Source organism: Coccomyxa subellipsoidea, assembly GCF_000258705.1.
Source record: "Coccomyxa subellipsoidea C-169, whole genome shotgun sequence".
NCBI classification, from domain to species: domain Eukaryota; kingdom Viridiplantae; phylum Chlorophyta; class Trebouxiophyceae; family Coccomyxaceae; genus Coccomyxa; species Coccomyxa subellipsoidea.
The window spans coordinates 307,870-328,700 of record NW_005178041.1 but is presented as its reverse complement, the minus strand read 5'-3'; the positions used below and the strand labels follow the sequence as shown (position 1 = coordinate 328,700).

Below are 20,831 nucleotides of genomic sequence, written 5' to 3'. Positions count from 1 at the left end.
CCTGAATTGAACTAGACTCTTCAGTGCCGGCCACGCTTGCCCCGGCCGCCGCGCCGGCCGCCGCCGGCCCGGCCGCGGCCGCGGCCGCTACCGCCGCGGCCGCGCTTCTGTCCCCGGCCGCCGCCGTCTCCCCGCTCGGCTGCCGCCTGCCTTGCAGCCTTTGCGCGCATGTAGAAGTCCTTCTCCTCCTCACCTGCAGCCAGATCATGCAGATTCTTCATCAAACATTATCATCACATTTTCATCCGAGGCAGCAGTATCCCGGGCCCACCATGCAATCCCTGCGGGCTGATGTGAGCAGGGCATTGAGTCTCTCCAGATTATTCCCTGCCTGACCCTCTTGTTGGAAATGTTGCTGTCTGCTTCCTAGACTGGTGCATGACTGCCAGCATGCTCTTGCCAATGTCACCCCGGTTACTTGCACAAGCAGGCATGCCACCCTGAGCAACAAATCATTGCAGACAGCTGAGCAGAGACGGTTGCACCAAGCATGTGCAGAGATTGCTGTCATCAGATGTTCCAGCTGAAGAGGGGTAACGCACCTTCAAGAACCTTGAGTGTTGCCTTCTTGCCTGACACAGACACCGTGTCATCGTCGCCCACGAGCATCAGGTTGGGCCCCACAGCATTCTTATTCTTAAACCTGACAATGCCTGACGGTGCGCCCTACACCCACAAGTTTGATTGAATATCAGCAAGCAATGAGAATACATAAACCCCTATCATGCCAAGCGGCAACGTGCGTCTGGGCAAAATCCAGCCAGTTTATGGACTCGCCTGATCAAGCAGGACCGTATCAGCCATGCGCACGGTGTTGCATATTTAAACAGCCCTCTGCCGACCGGTGCAGCCTTGAAAAGCAATTGTATCAAGCACGTCAATGGAAATAGCACCAGCAACAGTCATGACCAAGAGAATCAAGTTGAAGTGTTTGCCTTCTGGAACTCCACGTAGGCGATGTCCTGGAAGGTGTCTCTGATGTCTGTGTAGGCCAACTCGTGGTTGGCGTCCACAAAGTCAAACCGCATCAGGCAGCCCTCCTCATAGTCCAGCTTCTCCGGCTCTGCCGGCTCTGGCGTTCCCTCCTCCTCCTCACTTCCGCCTGCATTGCATGCCGTGCCAGGTAAAACCCCTTCCCAGCGCTGATTCAGGCACAAGTCACACCAGTGCACTCCAGAAGGGTGCAAGCACTTGCAATGGTCATAGTGGGGCATGGCGCTGAACTGTGAAGGGGTCCCTTAACAGGCACAGCAAGAAAAGGCAGAACAGGGAGTGCAAGATTTGGCATAGCCCTGAACGGAGCATGGCACTGGGGTGCGACTGGCGCTTATACATCAAGCAAACCAGACAAGTTGGCAGTACAAAGAGGGTGCAGGTTTTTGTATTGGTTTGAATGGAGCCTTGGATTGGGCTGGGTAAAGGTAAAGAGATGGGATGTTTGTTCCAGAAGCAGCGCACTTGCTGGCACGGCATCGGGGTACCCGCCAGTGAATTGAGTGAAGAAGGCCTCTTCGCCGGCAGCCTGAGGCAGCACAGATACATCAAGGAACTAGCTGGCTGAGCAGATGCAGAAACCAACTGCGTCTCGCAGATTAAAGCAGTTGCTGCTTCGCAATGCACGCTTCCCGTGGGCCAGGATCAACTCTTAGGTAGGTGCGCAAGGGAACCAGCGCTGCCATGCTGTACTACAGATGCCATGGGATTTGATCAACTGTTGGGCAGGTGGGCAAGAAGATAGTGCCAGAGCGCTCTTCACACAAGCCAGGGCACCACAGTAAGTGTCAGGAAGGTGCATACCAAAGAGTGCGCCTCGCCAGTAGCACCCCTTGCACTTCGTTCCTCTTGCTTCCTGTTGACAAAGTCCACCTTGCGCTCCAGCCGCAGTGGTGCCCCCTCGTACACCAGCGACTTGCTCATCACCTGCATGCGCACGCATGCATGCATGTCAGATCATGTCACTCTACATATCCCTGTCCAGCATTGATTGTACTGGTTCATCTGACCTGTTGCGCCCGCATGGCAATTACAGCATGCAAGCAGGGGCGTGCGTCATGTCTGCCAGCACAGACCAAAAGGCACCATGTTGGCAGGCTTCTGAACCCACTTGTCAAGGGTTGCCTAGCTTATGGAGTGCAGAAACCATCGTTGAACGTTGCTGCGTTGGCACGCTGCTTGTGGTCAGTAGGCAAGGCTAAATGTCCAAGGGTTATGAAGGAATGGTTGCTGCAGAACAGCCACTTGTCTGCCTCACCAGTGATGCTGTGCTCAACCTTCCCAGCGAGGCCGGCATGCATCAAAACGTGACTGCAAAAAAGCCCGACACAAAGAGCGCAGGGCACACCTCTGTTGCCTGCTCCTCACAGGCAAACTCCACAAAGACCGAACCCCGGAAGTCACTGCTGTTCAGGTGGCGCCGCATGCGAACGCAGTTGACAGGTGCCACTGTGTTGAAGAAGGCTGTGACTGCGTCCAGCGTGGTGTCATAGGGGAAGGGGGATGCAAACAGGCTGCGCGCGTCCACCTCCTTTGACACCTCCTCTGGCGACTCGATCGGCTTTGTGCGACGCACGCTTCTGCCGTCCTCGCTCACTGTGATGCTGTCTGAGCCCTGCAGCGCCTCCGCCACCTGAACAGGCACAGGGGAACTTACTTGCCACATTGCGCCACTCACGACACACAGCAAATGTCTCAAAAGGAATGAGGTCGTTTTGCTTTGCGTTGATGCGCGGTCAAGGCTGCTGATGATGTGAACGTGAAGCATGCTTGGCAGAGCGTAGGAATACGCGTTGAGGCCACCTGGCAATTATACTAAGAAGAGGCACCAACCTGGCTGAGAATCAAACGGCTGACCTCCACCTTTCCATCCTTGCCTTTCCTGGAAATTCCAAGGGCTTCTGTCATGCGAGTAAAGGTGCAAAGAAGCTCCAGGTTGACCCATCCCTGAGCACAAGGCACATCAGGAAATGGAGGCACCTTCACAAGTCAGCTCCTCGACCCAACATGCCAGAGGCGTGTAAGGGTTATCCGTTGCATTTACACTGTTTATGTGAGAACCATTTGAAGCCTGGCAGGCGAGGCATAGGACGTAGATGAGTGGAGAAAGGCATGAGTTGGGGCTCGCCTCAGGGTCCTCCGCGATCTTTTCCCGAAGGAACTTGTCCCGGGGGAGATTGCTGTCGCTAAAATAGAACTCTATCTGCAACAGAGGCAAACGCGTGCTCAAGGTCTGCAGTCTTGTTGTATCTCAGATTTACTACAAGAATCTGCAAAGCGGTGCACAGTTGACACAGCCAGCAAACGTGGCAATCTGGAGCACAGTACTATAAATCGTTAGCTTGAATTGCTAGATTGGACTGGCGAGCAAATGACACTCACCTGCTTCTTGGCTCTGCTCTTGGCTTGGTCAGAGACGACCATGATTATCCAGCCTTTGCACCGCCTCCAGGAATAGTGCTCACGTCAGATTGCTGATCCGATAGAATATGAGTCGCTTGATGTTATCAAGCACGCATCAAGCTGTCGTCAGGAACAAACAAGCCGTCTCTGTAAAGCCCTGCGATGCTCAACTCTCGACCCTTCGCTCACCCTCTAGGGCCTACATACAGGGGACTGTAACCTAAGTAGAGTCCCCTGCTACATATGGAGCACATGCAAAATACGGACGTTCTCTCGAGTCAATCGGCTGCAGACATGCAGTAAATTGCCGTAGAGATGTCTGCGGCATGCCAAAACGCATGTTGAGGTTGCCCATCCGCTGCATCAGTGCAGTCGCAAATGCCATTAAGGGCATCGTGCATGCCTCAAAAACGTCTACTTCGAGACTGGTGCAATCCAAACCAGCGCAGCAAGCCGTCGTCTTTGTCAATGATGGCTTCCACAATGCTGTTCCAAAGCTGTACTATGCTGCAGGAGCCCTTATAGGCACCGTCGAGGGCCTCTGGCTCGAGGGCAGGTGCGTTTGCATTTGGCGACAGAAATTACCGAGGACAAACATTATCCTTATGTTGCAAAGAATCTGACATCATCCGATCCACGAAAGGATCAAAGCATGCGCATGCTAACTTTCGAAAATGATTTTAGGTGGCAGCCAACGGTTGAAAGCTGAAGAGCTTGTATCTAGTCCATTTGCTGGCATTCGAGAACACTCGATGACTAAAATCTGGCCTGAACCATATGCCTGCTCTGCAGAGTGCTGGTCCATGAGTTCTTCGACCTGGACAGTGCAAGCCACAAGAGCTGGCAGTCTCCCATCCGCTACTCAAGTTATGACTTCCGCCCTGCCCCGCCAATCAACCCCTTCGTTCTCTTCAACAACACTAGCTGGAGCTTGCCCTCACCTCCCTCACAGTGATCTCACGCTTAGGCACCGCTGATGCATGCCTTTGCAATATCAGCTACTTGATGAAGCCCATTGGGATGATATGCACGTCGCATCATGCACCCATATCAGCAAAAGCATGAGGTCGCCACGGATGCCTCTGATTGGTCATTGGCCAAAGACTCCGCAGCCCTGCATTACTTGTTCTTGTGACACCCGGTGAGGGTGTTGTCCGATTATTATAACTCCCATGTGCATGTGGGGTTTTCTTTACACATCAGAGCGCTGGGCAGCAAGTCATCAGCAAGGTGTTTTGGGGCAGAGCGCAGCTGGGAAGGCAGCGGATCAGCAAAGTTGCTGTTTGCCGCATTGTGCTGAGGCCTTAGCTTGCTGCAGCGCTTCAGCTTTAGCCTTTAAAAGAACCTCAGTCACCAAGGCGGCTACTGAGTCAGTGGCTCCAGCAATGTGAGTTTGTGCGAATATGATGAGCACGAGAGCGAGCTGGTGTGTACTGCAGCGCAAGCAGCAGCAAGATCATGTACACAGCTGGGTGTTGCAACTGTAACTTGATAGGCAAAGCTAGGTTGTTCTTCTACTAGTTAGGTTGAAGTCCGGACTCGGATCCATGTTGGTTGTAGATAGAAATGTACCTGTGCAGTTCTGCTCCTAGGCAGCGAGTTGGTCACAGAGGTAATTACAATGACTGAGTACAATAACTAATTATAATGACTGCTCCGATTGGAAGGCTTGCGCATGAGGTCCTCCCTGATACTGTATAATAGATGTAGACAGGTAGTGATCACTTTTTTGAGGCAACAACGAAGAGGAATCCTAGTTTTTGTCTGACATCAACTTAGTGACATTCTTCTCTTATTAACTAGTGATTGGGCAGAGCTGCAGGCTTTGTGGTCAAGTGCATTGCATGCACACAGTACTTCAGCCGTGCATGTCCCAAGGAGAGCAATTTTACGACTGGCGTTCCGAGATTTAGCTTCAAAAGGAGGTCGATAGACTCAGTCTGGTGGGAGCAAAAAATCTGGAAAGAAGTGAAACTCTCCCCATCACGCTATGCCAAGCAACAGCAATCTCAAGAACATGAAGTTTGTAAACGGCATGCAGGTTAGAGAGAGCACCTGCATGCGCGCATGTATTTGTGTTGGCACCTGCTACAGAATGAACTCATATCTATAGCATGCAATCGAACGTGTAATCATGACTTGCTGAACGGCGAGCGTCTCTAAGAAATGTGCACTTTAAAGCAAATTTGGTACGTTGCTGTGAAGTAACTGCTGCCTCAACCTTAGACCTTACATGACACATTCTATCAGGACAGCATGCAGCTGACAATCTAACCCACTTTGGGATACGCAAATGTTCACTGATAGAGAGCAACGCAACCTGAAACCACAAGGCAAGCTCTCTGTGCTCTTTGTTCCCAAAACGCCGCTGCATTCGCGCATGCGTGTCCAGCGCTTCTGGGATCACACGGCTGCAAGACGTCATAGCATGCCTTTGCTGCACGTGGCTGGCCATGCATGCAAACCGATGATAGCAGCAGCGCGGCACTTTGCATTGGACAAGTAAAAACGCCCTATTTTGGCTTCTTGTTGGTCGCCTGCCTCTTTTCGAGCGCGGGTGGCGACGGCGCAACTGCCACCATTGTGGAACATAAGCACAAGGTAGCGTCTGCCAAGCCATGCCCATTAGTGGCGCGGCCTTTTCATCACTTTTGTGCGCACGTTTCCGGTCGGCCGCCTCTTTTTGCGCCCCCACAGCACTTCTGCACTCACAGGGCTGTGGCAGACAACCACAGGGGCACGTCCACCAAAAGGAAGATCAATGACGCGGCCTCTTGACAACCCTTTTGCGCTCGTTGCCGGTGGGCCGCTTCTTCTTGCGTGCAAATCTGCCGCGCTCCTCCTGCAGCCGGCCATAGCGCTTGGCGCGCCCCTCGGCCAGGTCCGGATCAGCCAGCAGCTCGTCTGTCAGTGTTCCCTGCCTCTGCTTCTTCGTCATGCGCCCTGCCAGGCACACAAGCAGGCTCAGCCCAAAAAGACCCATGAATATCAAAAGCGAATCTCAGATACCAGCATGGCACAAGATTTAGTGTGATACGCAGGGCTGCATTACACTCCATGTCACTGAACGATCTCGGCATTGACCACACCGGCATTTCAGGCTCCACAACCACAACAAGGTCTGCAAGGGAGGGGAAAAAAGCCGAGACATGCGGTTGTAACATTACAGAATTCATGCTGGGCACTGGCATATAGAACTGGACCCCAGGTGACAATACAAAGTATGGCAAGCATCGTCCAGCAAGTTGGAGGCTGCCTAAAATTTTCTGCAAAGTTGGACGCTGCCAGATTTGCCCAAGGTGAGTTGTAACTTTGGAGACCATAATGAGTCATTAAGGAAGTGCAGTGGCACCTGCATAGAAGTCGGCGGGGCCCTCCACGACGGTGCCGAACTGGAAATACTTGGGGAATTTGGTGCTGTCCAGCGACTTGTAGAAGCGCTTGGTGTCCATGGCTCCTCGCAGCCGGATCAGCCGCAGGTCCCTCTTCACTTCTGGCGTTATCTGCTGCGCCGGCAGATCAAACCAGCCCCTGTGTGGATCACAGCACAAACCTCCCGTCAGCACAGATGCAGCTTCTAAATCAAATTCAGTACCAATAAGGTTGGAAAGACTGTGTGAAGCCTTCACACCACCTGCAGATATGAAAACAGCGCACCTGAAGGTCTGCACGCATTGTGATTGCAGAATAGCATGCGTGTTGTTTGCATGCGTGGATCACACGCATGATTGCCAGGCACAGAACTGCATGGATGAAAAGGGGAGTGGCTCACTTTCCGGCGGTGTCTGGGGCGGCCTTCCTGGCCTCTCGCGCGCGCCTGCGAGGATCCACCGGAGGCGCCATGAGCTGCAGGCACGCACTGACACCGGTTAGATCTATTACACGACACAACACTACCAAAAAGTCACAGCTGTGAGCAGGCATGTCATGTCACGAAGGCACAGTCAGCTCTAGCTGCGACCAGATACATACTATGCTTTCTTGAGCCCAATTTAGGTGTCAAATCTGCAAGCAGTACAGTTTTAGGTGAATGGGATACCAAGAACGGCCTGCACCTGATTTCCAAGAAGCGGTATGGCTCCGTGCAGGGGAACAGAGCCACTGCCGTTGCCAGCGCCGTCTCCGGGGGCGATGGGTTCAGGAAGCTTCACGGCAGGTTCCCAGCGCAGCTCCTCAACATCCTCCTCAGCCAGATCTGGCGCGCCACCTGGACAGAAGCAAATATCATATCCAGATTCAAGACTACAATATGCAGCTGCCGGTCCATATTTCAAATCATCCAATGCAACCCAAAGATTGCGTTGGAATAAGACTCTGCCATCTCAGTGCAAACAGATGTGCAAGGAGCATATGATCCAGATTGAAAAGCATGTAAAGGGACGGACCTGAATGTGCAGCTTCCAGTGCAGTACCAATAGCTGCAGGCCGCCTGCCATCCATGGACTGCAGCGCTGCAAGCATGTTTTGCGCCATGCTATTCAAATCCCCTTCGTTTTCGTCATCTCCCTCCTCCGAGGACCAGCTGGCAGATGACTCATCCTCATCCGACTCTGCTGCAGCTTCAGCATTCAGGCGTACACCCCTGCCCACGTTTTCGCTCCCTTCTGAGTCACTGCTGGCAGAGTCCGCCTCGTCGCTGCCTTCTGAGTCTCCACTGCCGCCTGAACCTGCTGCCTCTGAGGCTGATCCATGCTCTGCTTCCTCAGACTCGCTGTCTGCTGACGAGGCCTCCCCATCACCGTTGTGTAGTGCCACACCACGGACAGGGCCCATCACAGCCGCTGCTGCATCTGCAGATCGAAGATTATGGCCAGAGCTCGTGCCAGGCTCCTCTGATGTCTGAGCTGAGTTGGGGGCAGTGTCTCTTTCCTTGTGTACCCGCCTGACTGACTGGAGAGGCTTCTTACTGCTGCCTGGAGCTGCCTGTCTGGCGGGAGTAGATGCTGCAGTTCCCTTGCTGGGCTTCAATGCTGAGGCATGTGGTTCTTGCCTGCTCCTTGCACGTGTGTGCTTGGCTGGCGTGTCCAAGGACTGCTGGTTAGTCAGGTATGGCAGACATGGTGCAGCAGGTTTCTGCTGAGGCGTTCTGACAGTCTCATTGTCTGCTGAAGCTCCTGCATCTGCAATATGATGAAGGTCTTGCAAATATTGAAACTTGCGACCCTAATGACAGAGTAGCATCATGAAGGTCTCTTCATTATAGAAGTAGCAGCGAGGTGACCTCACCAGCGAAAGTCTCGGATTGTGGAGCTTCTGCTATCGGTGCAAGTATCTTGAGGCTCGTGCGCGTGATCTTGCGAGTAGAGGCGGTGACGTCTTCCTTTGGAGTTTCCTCGTTGCTTTTCGTCACAGCCAGGCGGCTGTCCTTTTTCGTTGCAGGTCGACGGCTTGTTCGCTTGCTGCTGACCTCTGCTGGACCTCCAATGTCCACGTTACCGGTCGTACTCCCAGATCTCAGGCTTACCATCCTGACTCTGCCCAACGAGACCTGCGTATTATTTACTAGGATCACATTCTTCTGGGTCAAGGTAAACAAATGCTGCAGCTACCTCGCTAGACCAATTGTGTTGCGCTTCAAGATATGTCACCACCGTGTTTGGCTGATGAGAGCCAGCGCAGGCTGAGCAAAGTCTTGAAGAAGTGGGCTGTCTGCTGCACGTGCGAACGCACATGCTTTCACGTGCCCTGAAATCTTTCAAAGACACAAATTCAGTGAAACATGCAGTCAAAGATGGGTGAAAATTGATTCGAGAAGATCAGAGTTGTGCAGATGACCGCTTGACAGTCGACGTCGCTATGTAGATGCTGCACTGGATTCACACTTCCAGATTTAATTGATTCACAAGGAGCACTTTTGTACCTGTGTAATCTGGTGAACTAGTGTGCCGGAAACTGTCAGTAATATGCTGTAATACCGGAGGACCGTGTCGGATCACGCGAACGTATTTCCACAAATGGGTTCCTGTTACTAGGAGTTGATGGCTCCAAGTGATGAGGACGGTGAGTTGCTCAAAGCCAGATATCTCTTATCACAGATTTTCAGAATATTTCTGTTAGTGATGCATGGCTTGTCGTCGTCAGATGATAGCTGCCTGCTCGTGGTGGTTCTGGAGACCCACGAGGACCTCTGGTCAGCGCTAGCTGATGAGAGCGAGTCACCTGTGATTGGCAACCTCTCTTTGACGACATTGCTTCAGCAGGTGCGAACGTGATCTTTCCACCAGAAAACCTGTCAGAAGGCTCCCTCAGATTTTTTTTACCTATGCACCTGTTGTGTCTGTGCGTGCAGGGTGGTACATATCTCACTGGGGATTGCATGAATCACAGCCTGGCATATCTTGTGTGCCTGCAGGTTCTGGTGTTCCTCAACACGTTCCTCGCATTGAACGAGGCCAACGAGCTTGTGGTGATCGCTGCATGTGGAGACCAAAGGTAGTCCTTTGTTCTGACAGGAATGGCTGTGCCTTTCACACATTGCACTGAAGATGGTAGCCTGCTGCTTCTTGCTGTGCTGAACCGAAATATCTGGTGTACTGCTCTTCTGGCACACCAACAGGTTGATGGGGCCCTGGGAATCTGGGAATCATGTGTGCATATGAGGTGCTGAGTCAGCACCGCTGACATGATGCATAAGAGGGTGCATATGGGCCGCATGATGAGGGGGGGGGGGCTGACGCATAAAGTGTGGTGCGCACTGCAGCGAGGTGCTGTACACATCACCATCGGTGCACAGGGAGCGGCAGGGGCCGAAACACGGGGCCGTCACAGGGAACGCGTCAGAGGAGGTCCTGAAGAAGCTGCATGCCCTGCTGCAGGAGCAGGCTGCCCTGCCTGGTGAGGAATTTGAGACCTGCAAAATAGAAACCGAATCACGATTGTTCTGGTCGAGTTGCCTCCTTCATTACCTAAGCCTCCCTCAGGGGCTGTTTGTTGGACACCCAGTGGGCTTCAGGACGCATAGTTATTCTCATTGTATGTCAGCTTGCCAGCTTTGCCTAAAGATGGAAGGACTCACACCTGTTCAATCATGCAATATTCATTGGAGGGATCTAAAACTACTGCTGCAAGACCAGAAGGAGCAGCGAGGTGCCAAGCCGTGTTGCAGCCATCAAGAGCTGAGATATCAACATTGTTGGACAAGAAGGGCGAGTGCAGACTACAGCAAATGGGGTGCTAACATGTGCCGGCATGTGCCTGCAGTCGGGGACCATGCGCGGCCAGCCGTATTGGCAGGGGCGCTGTCTCGGGCGCTGTGCCTCATCAACAAGGCGCAGCTGGCGTCTGCTGGCGGCAGCCGCACGCGCAAGCAGCCTCGACTACTCTGCCTCAAGGGCTCGCCGGACGCAACCGAGCAGTACATCTCTGTGATGAATGCCATCTTTGCCGCCCAGGTACATAGAGCAAATGTCATCTTGAGCCCATCTAGCTTTCTTCGTAGGACAGTTGAGGAGCTTGTTGGGATCAAGCACATTGCCAACAATTGCCTCCTTGGGTGCTATTCAAACGCTGGCTCACAGCAAGAAGGTGTGATTAGCTTAAGAGGTGGAAAATTGAGAATGCTTTGGATTGAGACAGGAAGGGATGCTGTTCAATCAGTGGTCTTTACTGAATATTGATGTGCTTCTATTTGTTGCTGCAGCGGTGCGAGGTGGTGATCGATGCGTGCATGCTGGGCGCTAGCGATTCGGCGTTCCTGCAGCAGGCAGCCCACCTGACGAATGGGATATACCTGCGACCCAAGCACAAGGACGCACTGCTGCAGTACCTGCTGGTGTGCACCCCTCCAAACCTTTCGGATCCTTCAATGACGGCACCAAAGTAATTTTCGTGTGGCATCTGCAAAGGTTCAGGATGTTCCCTCCACCTGCAATGGTCCCTCACGCCCGGAGAGACTCGGGCAGTCAGTCGTTATTCTGCATGTACAGAGCTCTACATGCAGACAATGTCATAGCATTGGAGCTTGTTGCTGCGCAGACAATCTTTTGTGGAGACGCGTTCTCGCGCAGCTTCCTGCAGCTTCCGCGTCCAATTGGGGTGGACTTCCGGGCGGCCTGCTTCTGTCACAGGGTGCATTTTCAAATCATTTGCAACAAATTATTGATGCATAGTCCCATTCTAGCTAATTCCATTTCCAGCAACATGGTAAGCCCTGCCAGTGTTGGCGACGAGAGAGGAAAACTGAAAGAAGTCTGGTGTGTGTTCTTTGCAGCGGGCCATCGACCTGGGATATGTATGCTCCGTTTGCTTATCCATCTTCTGTGAGGTGAGAACCATGCATCTCGTCTTCTCTTCCTGTGCTTTATTGGTCAAGAGGGGAACATGCTCAAATCTGCAGATGTTGAACATGCAGGCCAATAAATCTCACGTTGATATTGGGTTTTGAGTTTGCTGATGGTTCGCTTGCTGCGATGCAGAGTATTACGGAGTGCAGCACATGCGGGACAACTTTCAAGGTTGTTGCTCGAACGCCGGCCACCAAGCGGAAAGCCTCTGCAGCCGCAGTGTAAAGAGAGGCTCAAGCATGCCAGTCGAGAGAGTGCATTGCAATGAATTTTTGAAGCCGCAGAACATCAGCATGCAAGCTGGATGGGTTAGTTTGATGGCCAAGCTTCAGAGTACTAGTAAACAAGCAAAAGAAGTTTGCAGGTGGTGTTACTTTCATTCTGGGGATTTAAATCATGCCAGCATTGCTGTAAACGCTACATCATGGTACGCCAAACGGTCCCATTCAACTGCACCTTACAGAGATCTCCTAGGAGGTCTCCAAGGCCTTGTGCGCATATTTGACATCACAAACAAAGGTACCTACGATAGCCCAACAGGGGAACACATCTTGTAACAGCTCAGCTGTTTATCTGTCGTTGATCGCCCCTGTCGGCAATGTAAGATTTTAGCAAGGCATGTGCTGTCTTTGCGAGCGCCTTCCGCTCTATCCTATACGCTAGCACTGCTGCTCGGCGCTGATCTGAGGCTGCATCCCTGAGACCACAGTCCTCTTCCAACGTAGTGCCGCCACCTGCACATAAATCTGAACACTCTGATATTTGGCAAGTACTCTACTGTTCACTTTTGACACGGCACGTATAATGCCCAGATTTCCACAAGAGCCGTCAAATAACATACCGTAATCATGATCACGACTATGCGTGCACCCGAAATGCCTTGTTGGGAGGCTGGCACTATGATCACAGGCAGCAGAAATCCAGCCAATGCAATGATTGCATGAAGCGCAGCCATGAAAAGGAAATCACATCACAACTGTGCATTGATGCCCAAGCTACATAACCAAGGCGCGTGCCTTGCATGATGCCTTCGCAGATTCCTACGAGGCGCTCGGCCAGCCGCCGCTCCTGATCAGGCACTGGATCCCCTGGCAGGACCCTCACTGGACCCCCCTCTCCCAGCGGTAGAGATTTTATGGCGGCTGTGAGGTAGGGGTGCTTCCCAGACAGCATCTCCAGAAACACCTGGTCCCCCAGGAGATACTCTATGCGCTGCAAGCTGAGCGTATCTCCAGAGGATGAGGGCCTGTGCGCAATGGGGAATGTAAGCCGATTCAAACTCAAGCGCAACGCTGGAAGTGAAATGCACAAAAGTGGTTGCAGGAAGTCAACAAATGCGGCATGACAGAGAGGCAGAATTTTCTGCAACACAACGGAGGCTTATTTGTCATAGACAGTGTCAGCTGGAGGACTGTTTTACCCCCATAAGCAAATGATCAAGCCCGCGAAAAAGCTTTCGATGTCAAAACAAGTTGTTTAAATTAACATAAGGGGAAGATCACCTGTCTGGTGCGTCTGAGTCAGATTCAGGTCCAAAGGGCAGCCGTTCCGCAGGGTTGCCCCCCTCAATGACAAACCCGTACACCTGCATGAGCCGCTGATTGATGCACCTGCACAGCAACATGCTCACATCTCAGATGTCTTGAAACACACACACAGCCACGTTCAGATGGATGGGTTTCATGAACGATGGCAACACAGACCTGCCAAGCACCACACACCCCTAGGCAGGCCATAGCATAAGATTGTGATCACCAACACAAGCTTTGCTTCACCCAGACCAGATCGCGCAGATTATTACTATTATTTGAGCTTCTCATATATCTCATAAACCCACTCGATAATTTCCACACTGCAAGAGGAAATCCCACAAAGTCATCCGTAAATCACGATGATATCCTCACTATAGAGTAAGCCTCTGACGCACCCGTCGGCCAGGGCATAGCTGATGGTGGCCTCGGTTCCCTCATCTGCATCCACTACAGCCAAAAGCTCGACAGCGCCTTGATGCGGCCGGAACGCAGCGACAGGTGGCAGCGAGTGATTGGTCATGTCCATGAAAGGCACGAACGCGTGGCATGCCGGGCCGAGCCGGAACGTGCGGCTGCGCACGCACGCGAAGGCCCACTGCATCCGCGTGCAAATGCCGGGCTCGATCGGCTGCGCAAGCTCTGGCAGCATCTCTGCCAGCCGTGCCTGCACAGCAAAAAAAATGGCCTTGGCTGACCGGGTATTGATAGTGTGGTGATCTTTTCAGCGTGAGATCTGCGCTGGGCGATTTATCCCCGACCCTGTCTTTCTCTATGTCTTGCTCGGTGGCGCCAGAGCTGCATTCAATTTGATAGTATTTTTGCTATGAACTCCCACTTCCATCGCTTGTGAGACTGTATATGTAATTCAAGCTCCACTCAATCTAGAACTTGGATAAGCTACTCTCCGACCAGTCCACTGTTGCAGACAGGTTCTTGGCGGCATCTGCCAGGCAGCTAAGAGAGGGTCCATGACCACACATCGCCCCAGCAAAGCCTTACTGCCCCCCACCTGCTGCTGTTGGGCCCCTCTGATGATCTCCGGGTCCTGCAGCTGCTCCAGCAGCTCTGGAGGCAGGCAGAAGGGCAGCGACAGCTGCCCAGGCTTGGGCAGCAGCTCGCGCGTGTAGTCCTCCCAGAATACTCCCCCCTCGCCTGCATGCGCATCCAGCAACGCCACTGCCTGCCACATCAGTGGAACACCTCCAATCAGCTGCAAGCTTGTGTCTCCTAGTTGAGGGCGTGTTCCCTGCTTGCTCTCCTACGTGCACAAGTGGGCTTACACGCCCTAGAACAGGGGAAGAGGCAAGTGCATCCGGTTGGATCAGCTGTCCATGCTGTCTGCTGAGCTGGCGGAGGTGCATGTCAGCCCTCACCCCAGACAATTGTCGGCACCTGACAACGCTTTCATCCAGATCAGTTCATCTTCTGTAGCATGTGATTAATACAGGGACATAGAGGACAAGCCTGACTCGCTATTGGGATGCCAGCAAAATGCCAGCATTGCAAGACAAGGGCCAAAATCGCAGATCCAGACACGCATTAGGACCACAGAAGAGAACCAAAAAGAAAGGCGAGCTGCGCACCAGGAGGATGTCCCAAGGTAGCTCCGGGTTGTTCGCCACGGCGTCGCGCAGCCGCGGCCAGGCAAAGTTGGGCAGGCTTAACCCCTCTCCATCATAGTCCACCATCAAGCAGTAGTCCATGGGTATCCTCAGGATTACCTGCAGCGCAGAGATAATCAGTCTCGCCGCTGTCCCAGCCGCTGCTTGCTTGAATTGCAAGTTTGTGCGCCTTCCTAGGGTGTCTATGTCTGTCGTGACAGGCCCAGTAGAAACATCAAACAGGCCAGTGAAACCGGGACATTTGTGTGACGCAGATTGGTTCATGCAGGGTTGAGTGCCAGCGGCTGCAACAGTGCGAATGGATGCGTGCTGACATTGCTGAAGAGTATATGCCAGACTAGATTGAGTGGGATGTCCTGGGGTGCAAGCTCAGACCTCTCCCTTGGTGACACTGCGGGTCAGGAAGAGGCCATAGCCATGGGGACCACGCCTGAGCTCCACAGCGGAAAGCTCTCCAATCTCTTCCAACAGGTCGTGGAATATTTCCAGCGTTCCTGCATGCAAAGGGCAGGTCATCAATAGTCAATTCACAGGGGCCAGGACAAAGGCATCGAACTGCCAAGCGAGATGGGAGCCTCACCATTCCTGGTCTCAGACTGTTCTGAATAGCTCGAAAACGATTTATGACGCAGTCTCAGAAACTGACATCGATGCTGGTAATGACTGTGCTTATTGAGCAAAGGGGAATGCCATCGGGGCACTCCTTTAACCAGAACCTGGAAAGCTGCTGCGGGCGATGCAGGAAGCGAGCTGAATGGTAATAGGTGCATTATCGATACAATTTGTTGTAGAAGGGATATTTAAGCTGTCCAGATAGACTACTTTACAGTTATTCACGTATTGATCTACATTTTGCGCAAGGAATGATCCCCACAAAAATCTTTCAATAATATTGTAAACGTCTTGACCACAATTTTATGGACTTGTAAACCATTCCTTTCAGGAAATCCACAACTGAAACCAACCGGACTGCGATAAGGGTCGCCAGCGCAGACATGCGGAGTGCAGCTTCCACCAGCTTCCCCCTTATCTCACCTCCTCTGTACAGATGTTGTACATTTCAGCCTTCCTCAAGACACAGGTCCAGCTCAGAAGCTTTTAAGATGATGCAAAGCAGATCAGTCCCATTTCGAAGCTCTGCCAGTTGAATCCTTGACACCAACGCCATCGCTGCCATCCTTTCTGATCCAGGCTCGGTGTCGGTCCCTGACAGGCCGCATGGCCTGCCACACTGCGCTGTTGCATTTGAACCCCGCCCCAAACCCCAGCTGCCATATTTTATCTCCCCTCTGCATCCCCTGATACGTCTCAATGTGCGCCAGCACATACCTGCGCATGCATGCATAACATATTGGAAACATGCAGTGCAGCATGAAGTTTCAATGAAAGCATGGACCAGGCCACTACTATTGGAGATACATGGAACACACATCAGCCTCTTACACATATAACGCGCGCTGTGATGGCCTCACACCAAATTAAGTGTTGATGCATGCAGCTCCATTTCACTCTCAGGCAGAGGTCGTGAACCAAAGCGCTCACCAAGTAGAGGCTGCTGAGGTGTTGCCGAAATGGTACAGCGTGTCCTTGGAGGGCTGCACCAGGCCAGGCGTCAGGTGCAGCTGCTTCTCTATCTCCCCGATCACCCCCCGACCACCTGCATGCATTTTGTGCTTTCCTCTAACGCTGCCGCTCACAAAGACACACAGACCCAATGCGATCTGGCACTGAAAATGGGCTGAATGGCACAGGAATGGCAAGGAGTGCCAGAGCAACTCACAGCATCCATGCACCCATTCCACAACTTCCTCGAAGGCCAGTATCTATATAGACACAGAAATACACGTTCGAAATTGCCATAATTTTGATCTGGGCATTGGGAAGAAGTGCAAGGGGAGATATGGCATGTAGAGGGCTGACCGGGGTGGATGAGGACGTGCTGGAACGCGTGGTTGAAGTCTGGTTCATAGGGCAGCACCTTGCGCTCCAGCACCTGATAACATTATCACCAGCTAACCAGGCTCACTGGCCCCGGCTGGCGGTGGGCGGTATAAATACTGAGCACCGCGCACAAGGTTGACAGGGTCTTGCTTGGGATAACCGACAAACGCGGCAACCGCTCTTCGCTGCGTTATTTTGTGCAGCACCTCTTGAAACTGGACATATGCGAAATAGCAATGCATTGTCTCATGGAATCCCAACAACTCCAAAACAATCACCTTGCGCAGGAGGACGTTATGCAGGTAGCGCAGCTGCTCGGCCCACGGCAGCACGCGCGGTGCCAGGCAGGTCAGGTTCGCCCTCAGCGCGTGTCCCGCCACTTCCATCAAATCTTTGCCCAGCCGAATGCCCTGCAGGCTCACAACCAAGTATTTCCAGACTGACCATTCCCCCGCTACCTACTCATCCAATGCATGTTCTGCACGCGCAAACCTTCCCGGTCGGTTAGTCCGCCCAATCTAGGGGAGCGCCGGAGAAATGCGGGTCCTCCGGGAATTATGGCCTGCCCAAATCAACATGAGCTGCAAAACAGGGGCTGGGGAGCTCGAAAGAAAAGCAAATTCACAGATTGATAAGAATAGAGACTGGTAATTTGTCAAGCAAGTGCCTTCGTGGGGACCACTCTAGTTGCGAATTCTAAAGCTGATTCTAAAGCCCTGTCATACAGAAATTTGAGGAGGGTATGTCTTGGCCATGGTTTGCTATAATCACATGCCAATGCCAGAGGGTAGGGCAGGACAGTCATCGCATTGTGCCGGTTGGGTGAGAGAATCTCTCAGGCCTGGAGCGATGCAGGTGTTCTCTACGGTGATTCCAATATGAAAAGCAGCGCACCAGGTGCCCGTCTTCGTCCTCCTCCCTATAGATGCTCTGGTAGGCCGCTTCGCTGCTGCCGAAGTGCAGTCGCACTATGTGACTCAGCTTGTACCTGTGTACCACAGCCACAGCTAAACTTAGCCTTTGAAGCTGCGACTAGTCACACTTCATGTGCATGCTGATATACGAAGCTCCAGACACCTCCTTAACGCTTAAACAGGTGAAGAAGAAAGCTTAAAACTTCGCGTGGAACCTTTCGTTGCACAAGAAAAGCTTTGTGGCTTCGACGCCGTTGCTTGATGATGTCCCCTCGATACCACATGTGCTTACTTTTGAGGCACTTTACAACCATTTAAGGTCCCCCAAACGCGCCAGCTGGCACGCAGCAAATTGCATTCCTGCCTTGTCAACTAGTTTTCATGATATTTAGATGGTCGAACTGCCAAGGGAGGGCTTCTGCAGTGGGTCACAGAATCCAGGGGATACAATCAGCAGCGCACTTTGCCCTGCGACGCTCGCAAGCATGGTTGGACAGCAGAATTGCAGCGCCACCCAGTCGGAATAGTGCGTTGGGGATGAGCATGGAACGGTTCCTGCCGCGGTAGTGCGAGGCAGACACCGGCTCTGTCATGACTGCCAGCACGCGCATGCCTGTGTACGCCTGCACATGCCACGAGCATCATTATTATTAGTATTGCACGCTCTTCCTGCCAGAAGCAAGGAGCGTCTGCAGACAAGCTGCCGAAATCCGACCCCTTCATGGACTCGCCAGATCCAAGCAAGACCCAAACAATCGTGGGCACGGTGCTCAGTATTTATACCATGAGCATTACCTAGGGGGTAATAACAGAAATTGTTCTATAACTTAGCGGTAATGTAGGGGTACCCCTACATTACCTCCTGCTTGACGATGTTCTGCATTGCCAAAAGTCCTGGTGACAATTCGGTCGAACAGTGGCCCCGGACATCATGGCCAGACACTCTGTCCCATAAGACCCCAGTAACAATCAAGGCGCAACACTCAATCTGCAATGCATTTGCAAACATGCAAGGGCGCTAGAATTGCTTTTTTGGCAAAAGTCACGTTTGCAAGTGTAGACATTCTGCTAGTCCTTTTGTCACAGCATAAAGGGCCGAAGTCTGCACAAGCTTCTCCCGCCAGGCACCTTGACTAATCCGGCATAGAGCCCTCCAATTAATTCAAAGTACATATACCATTAGAGTTATAATTCAGGTGTTGCTTGACATACCTAGTCCTTGAGGACTGGCGTGTGATAGCAATAAGAATGGTTTTAATAAAAAAAAATAGTAATATATTCCATTTCCAGTAATCTCACCTGCATGAGTTCGCGCGCGAGGCCGACGGCCACGGTGCTCGCAGCGCAGCCCATGCCGGCCAGATTGTAAGTGATCACATCCGGCCGCATGCCAAACCGGTGCACCAGCGCAGCCGCCAGTGACGGCGTCGGGGCCACCATCGAGCAGCAAATGATCACAGCGTCCACCTGGCAAGCAGGCAAATACAATGCTTGACCCGTTACCGTGGATTTGTGGAGTACCCAAATCTCTGTGGCATGCTGGCTGAGCAGGCAGTTCTGATTCGGCAATCTTGGCCACGCCCAGAGCGATGTGTATTCTTCAAATTACAATGATCGTTCTGTCTTGCATGGGAGCCTTCTCCCAAAATCGGAAGTCAGCTGCGTTTTGCATCTTCAAATATAAGTACCCTCTTTCAATATGCCCCAAACAACCACTTGGAGTTGGAAGCACTGATAGGTGCTATCACTCAGACAAGGGTGCAACAGCCTCCATGGGAACTTGTGCTTACTGCAATAGAACATTTTCCCGCAGTTCCCATTGGAGGTTTGCCAGGGACTGGTATTAATTGAGAGCATGCATATTCACCTGGTCCGGGCGCAGCTTCAGCTTCTGCAGCAGCTGCTCCGTGCATTCGAAGAGCACCGCCTCCGCCTCTGCCCTAGCCTGCTGCATGGAACAGGGAACGCCGCCGTTCTCCGGCACTCGCAGCCCTATACGTTATCACCCCTTGTCATCTCTCTGCCAGGGGATACTAGATATATTACTAATACATGCGGTTGCCAGATGCAGGGTGCGTCCGCCAGGTTGCAGGTAAAGGCTGCCACTTATCCTCACCCTTGATGGACTCGCCAGATACAAGCAAGACCCAAACATGCTTGACACCGTCCCTGGCCAGCCGTGGCCAATAATAACTACCATGTATATACCCTCAATACTACCCATTGGCTGTCCTGACTGGTGCATGACCCTCTGCAACCCCCAAGCCGCTGAGCATTAGGTGCATGAGAAAGTGCAGCTGCCAGGAGGCGTAATCATGCATGCTGCTTCATGATCGTGACATGCAAGACGACAATTCAATGATATTCAAAAATTCAAAAGGGGGGTCACCATCTGGGATGCTGGTGGCGTTGCCGAGACCTGAGCGCTCCAGCACTTTATTCAAGAAGTCCAGGCTGTCCGCTGTGTGCACCTGCTTAAAAGTCGCCTCTCTTCAGGCTCCTATGTTGCATGACAGCCAATGATGTGCACAGGGCCGTCCAGGAGACTGTCAAAAAATTTGTGCGGGATATTGAATGCTTTCTTACGTCGCAGTTGTCTCACCTTGGAATGTTGCGCAAGGTCCAAGTATTCAGTGCGGCTGACACAAGTCCTGCAACAGCATGCCTTGAGACATCAATGGCGGCGGGCATGTTTTTGATCAGATCCAGACACAGGTCCAGGGAAAGTTACAAGCACCACTTTAGATGAATAACCTCAAAGATTACAGCATTCCGACTCACTTTTCTGAAGGAGAGAATACGTGGAAATCCACAAGATAGCAGCACTTTCGGCGTTGGTACAAGTACGAGCCAACTGCCAAAGCTGCCACAATAATGAAAACAAGCATGGTACCCTGCACACAAAGATTTATCGGAGCTCATACACTTGCTTTCTTTTGAACCTGGATGCTCTTTGGAGCAAGGCAAGAGTTGCCAGAGCATGGGCAAATGCATACCGGATTGAGAACTATCTCCTGCCCGTTGTTTCCCCAGGTCCATAAAGATTGAAATTGCCCTATTTTCACCATGTTTGAGCCCGACAGCAGATGAAAGACGAAGTTCACGTCCCCTGCAAGATGAATTAAAACTGTTGAGGCTGTAAGG

General features: G+C 52.3%; 5 protein-coding genes across 5 annotated transcripts; 1 reads left to right on the top strand and 4 right to left on the bottom strand.

Annotated features, from left to right (window-relative positions):
- Positions 1-20: 20 nt before the first annotated feature.
- On the bottom strand, positions 21-3,527 carry COCSUDRAFT_46027 (hypothetical protein; the record flags this gene model as incomplete). The annotated part of the gene is made up of 9 exons (XM_005650780.1): positions 3,376-3,527; positions 3,122-3,196; positions 2,827-2,940; positions 2,342-2,626; positions 1,798-1,920; positions 1,459-1,522; positions 951-1,102; positions 543-666; positions 21-193 (listed from the first exon to the last, which is right to left on the bottom strand). The coding sequence occupies exons 1-9, from the start codon at positions 3,415-3,417 to the stop codon at positions 21-23; spliced, it is 1,152 nt and encodes a 383-aa protein (XP_005650837.1). The 5' UTR covers positions 3,418-3,527.
- A 2,082-nt stretch (positions 3,528-5,609) lies between these two features.
- Positions 5,610-7,242, bottom strand: COCSUDRAFT_21614 (Fcf2-domain-containing protein; the record flags this gene model as incomplete). The annotated part of the gene is made up of 3 exons (XM_005650779.1): positions 5,610-6,339; positions 6,749-6,927; positions 7,169-7,242. 3 exons carry the CDS (start codon positions 7,237-7,239, stop codon positions 6,155-6,157), a joined length of 435 nt encoding a protein of 144 aa, XP_005650836.1. The 3' UTR covers positions 5,610-6,154.
- Positions 7,243-9,140: 1,898 nt separating this feature from the next.
- COCSUDRAFT_21612 (transcription factor Tfb4) lies at positions 9,141-12,104 on the top strand. The gene is made up of 9 exons (XM_005650778.1): positions 9,141-9,396; positions 9,478-9,596; positions 9,749-9,828; positions 10,097-10,230; positions 10,597-10,787; positions 11,036-11,167; positions 11,371-11,463; positions 11,606-11,659; positions 11,811-12,104. Exons 1-9 carry the CDS (start codon positions 9,375-9,377, stop codon positions 11,901-11,903), a joined length of 918 nt encoding a protein of 305 aa, XP_005650835.1. The 5' UTR covers positions 9,141-9,374; the 3' UTR covers positions 11,904-12,104.
- Positions 12,105-12,239: 135 nt separating this feature from the next.
- On the bottom strand, positions 12,240-14,898 carry COCSUDRAFT_35012 (hypothetical protein; the record flags this gene model as incomplete). Its single annotated transcript, XM_005650777.1, has 6 exons — positions 12,240-12,412; positions 12,788-12,924; positions 13,181-13,288; positions 13,606-13,874; positions 14,220-14,390; positions 14,794-14,898. The coding sequence occupies 6 exons, from the start codon at positions 14,896-14,898 to the stop codon at positions 12,240-12,242; spliced, it is 963 nt and encodes a 320-aa protein (XP_005650834.1).
- Positions 14,899-15,950: 1,052 nt separating this feature from the next.
- On the bottom strand, positions 15,951-20,143 carry COCSUDRAFT_12451 (hypothetical protein; the record flags this gene model as incomplete). Its single annotated transcript, XM_005650776.1, has 9 exons — positions 15,951-16,161; positions 16,375-16,505; positions 16,769-16,825; positions 17,052-17,183; positions 17,668-17,761; positions 18,150-18,310; positions 18,987-19,154; positions 19,555-19,670; positions 20,077-20,143. Coding segments are annotated over 9 exons (1,137 nt in total), but the record flags the coding sequence as incomplete, so codon positions are not given.
- Between the last annotated feature and the right edge of the window lie 688 nt (positions 20,144-20,831).

What these genes read in the sequence shown, in the direction of transcription:
- COCSUDRAFT_21612 (XM_005650778.1), top strand. Translation starts at nt 9,375, where the DNA reads ATGGCTCCAAGTGATGAGGACG. An exon ending in TGACGACATTGCTTCAGCAG is followed by an intron (nt 9,597 to 9,748) that starts GTGCGAACGTGA and finishes GTGTGCCTGCAG; the next exon opens with GTTCTGGTGTTCCTCAACAC. An exon ending in GGAGCAGGCTGCCCTGCCTG is followed by an intron (nt 10,231 to 10,596) that starts GTGAGGAATTTG and finishes ATGTGCCTGCAG; the next exon opens with TCGGGGACCATGCGCGGCCA.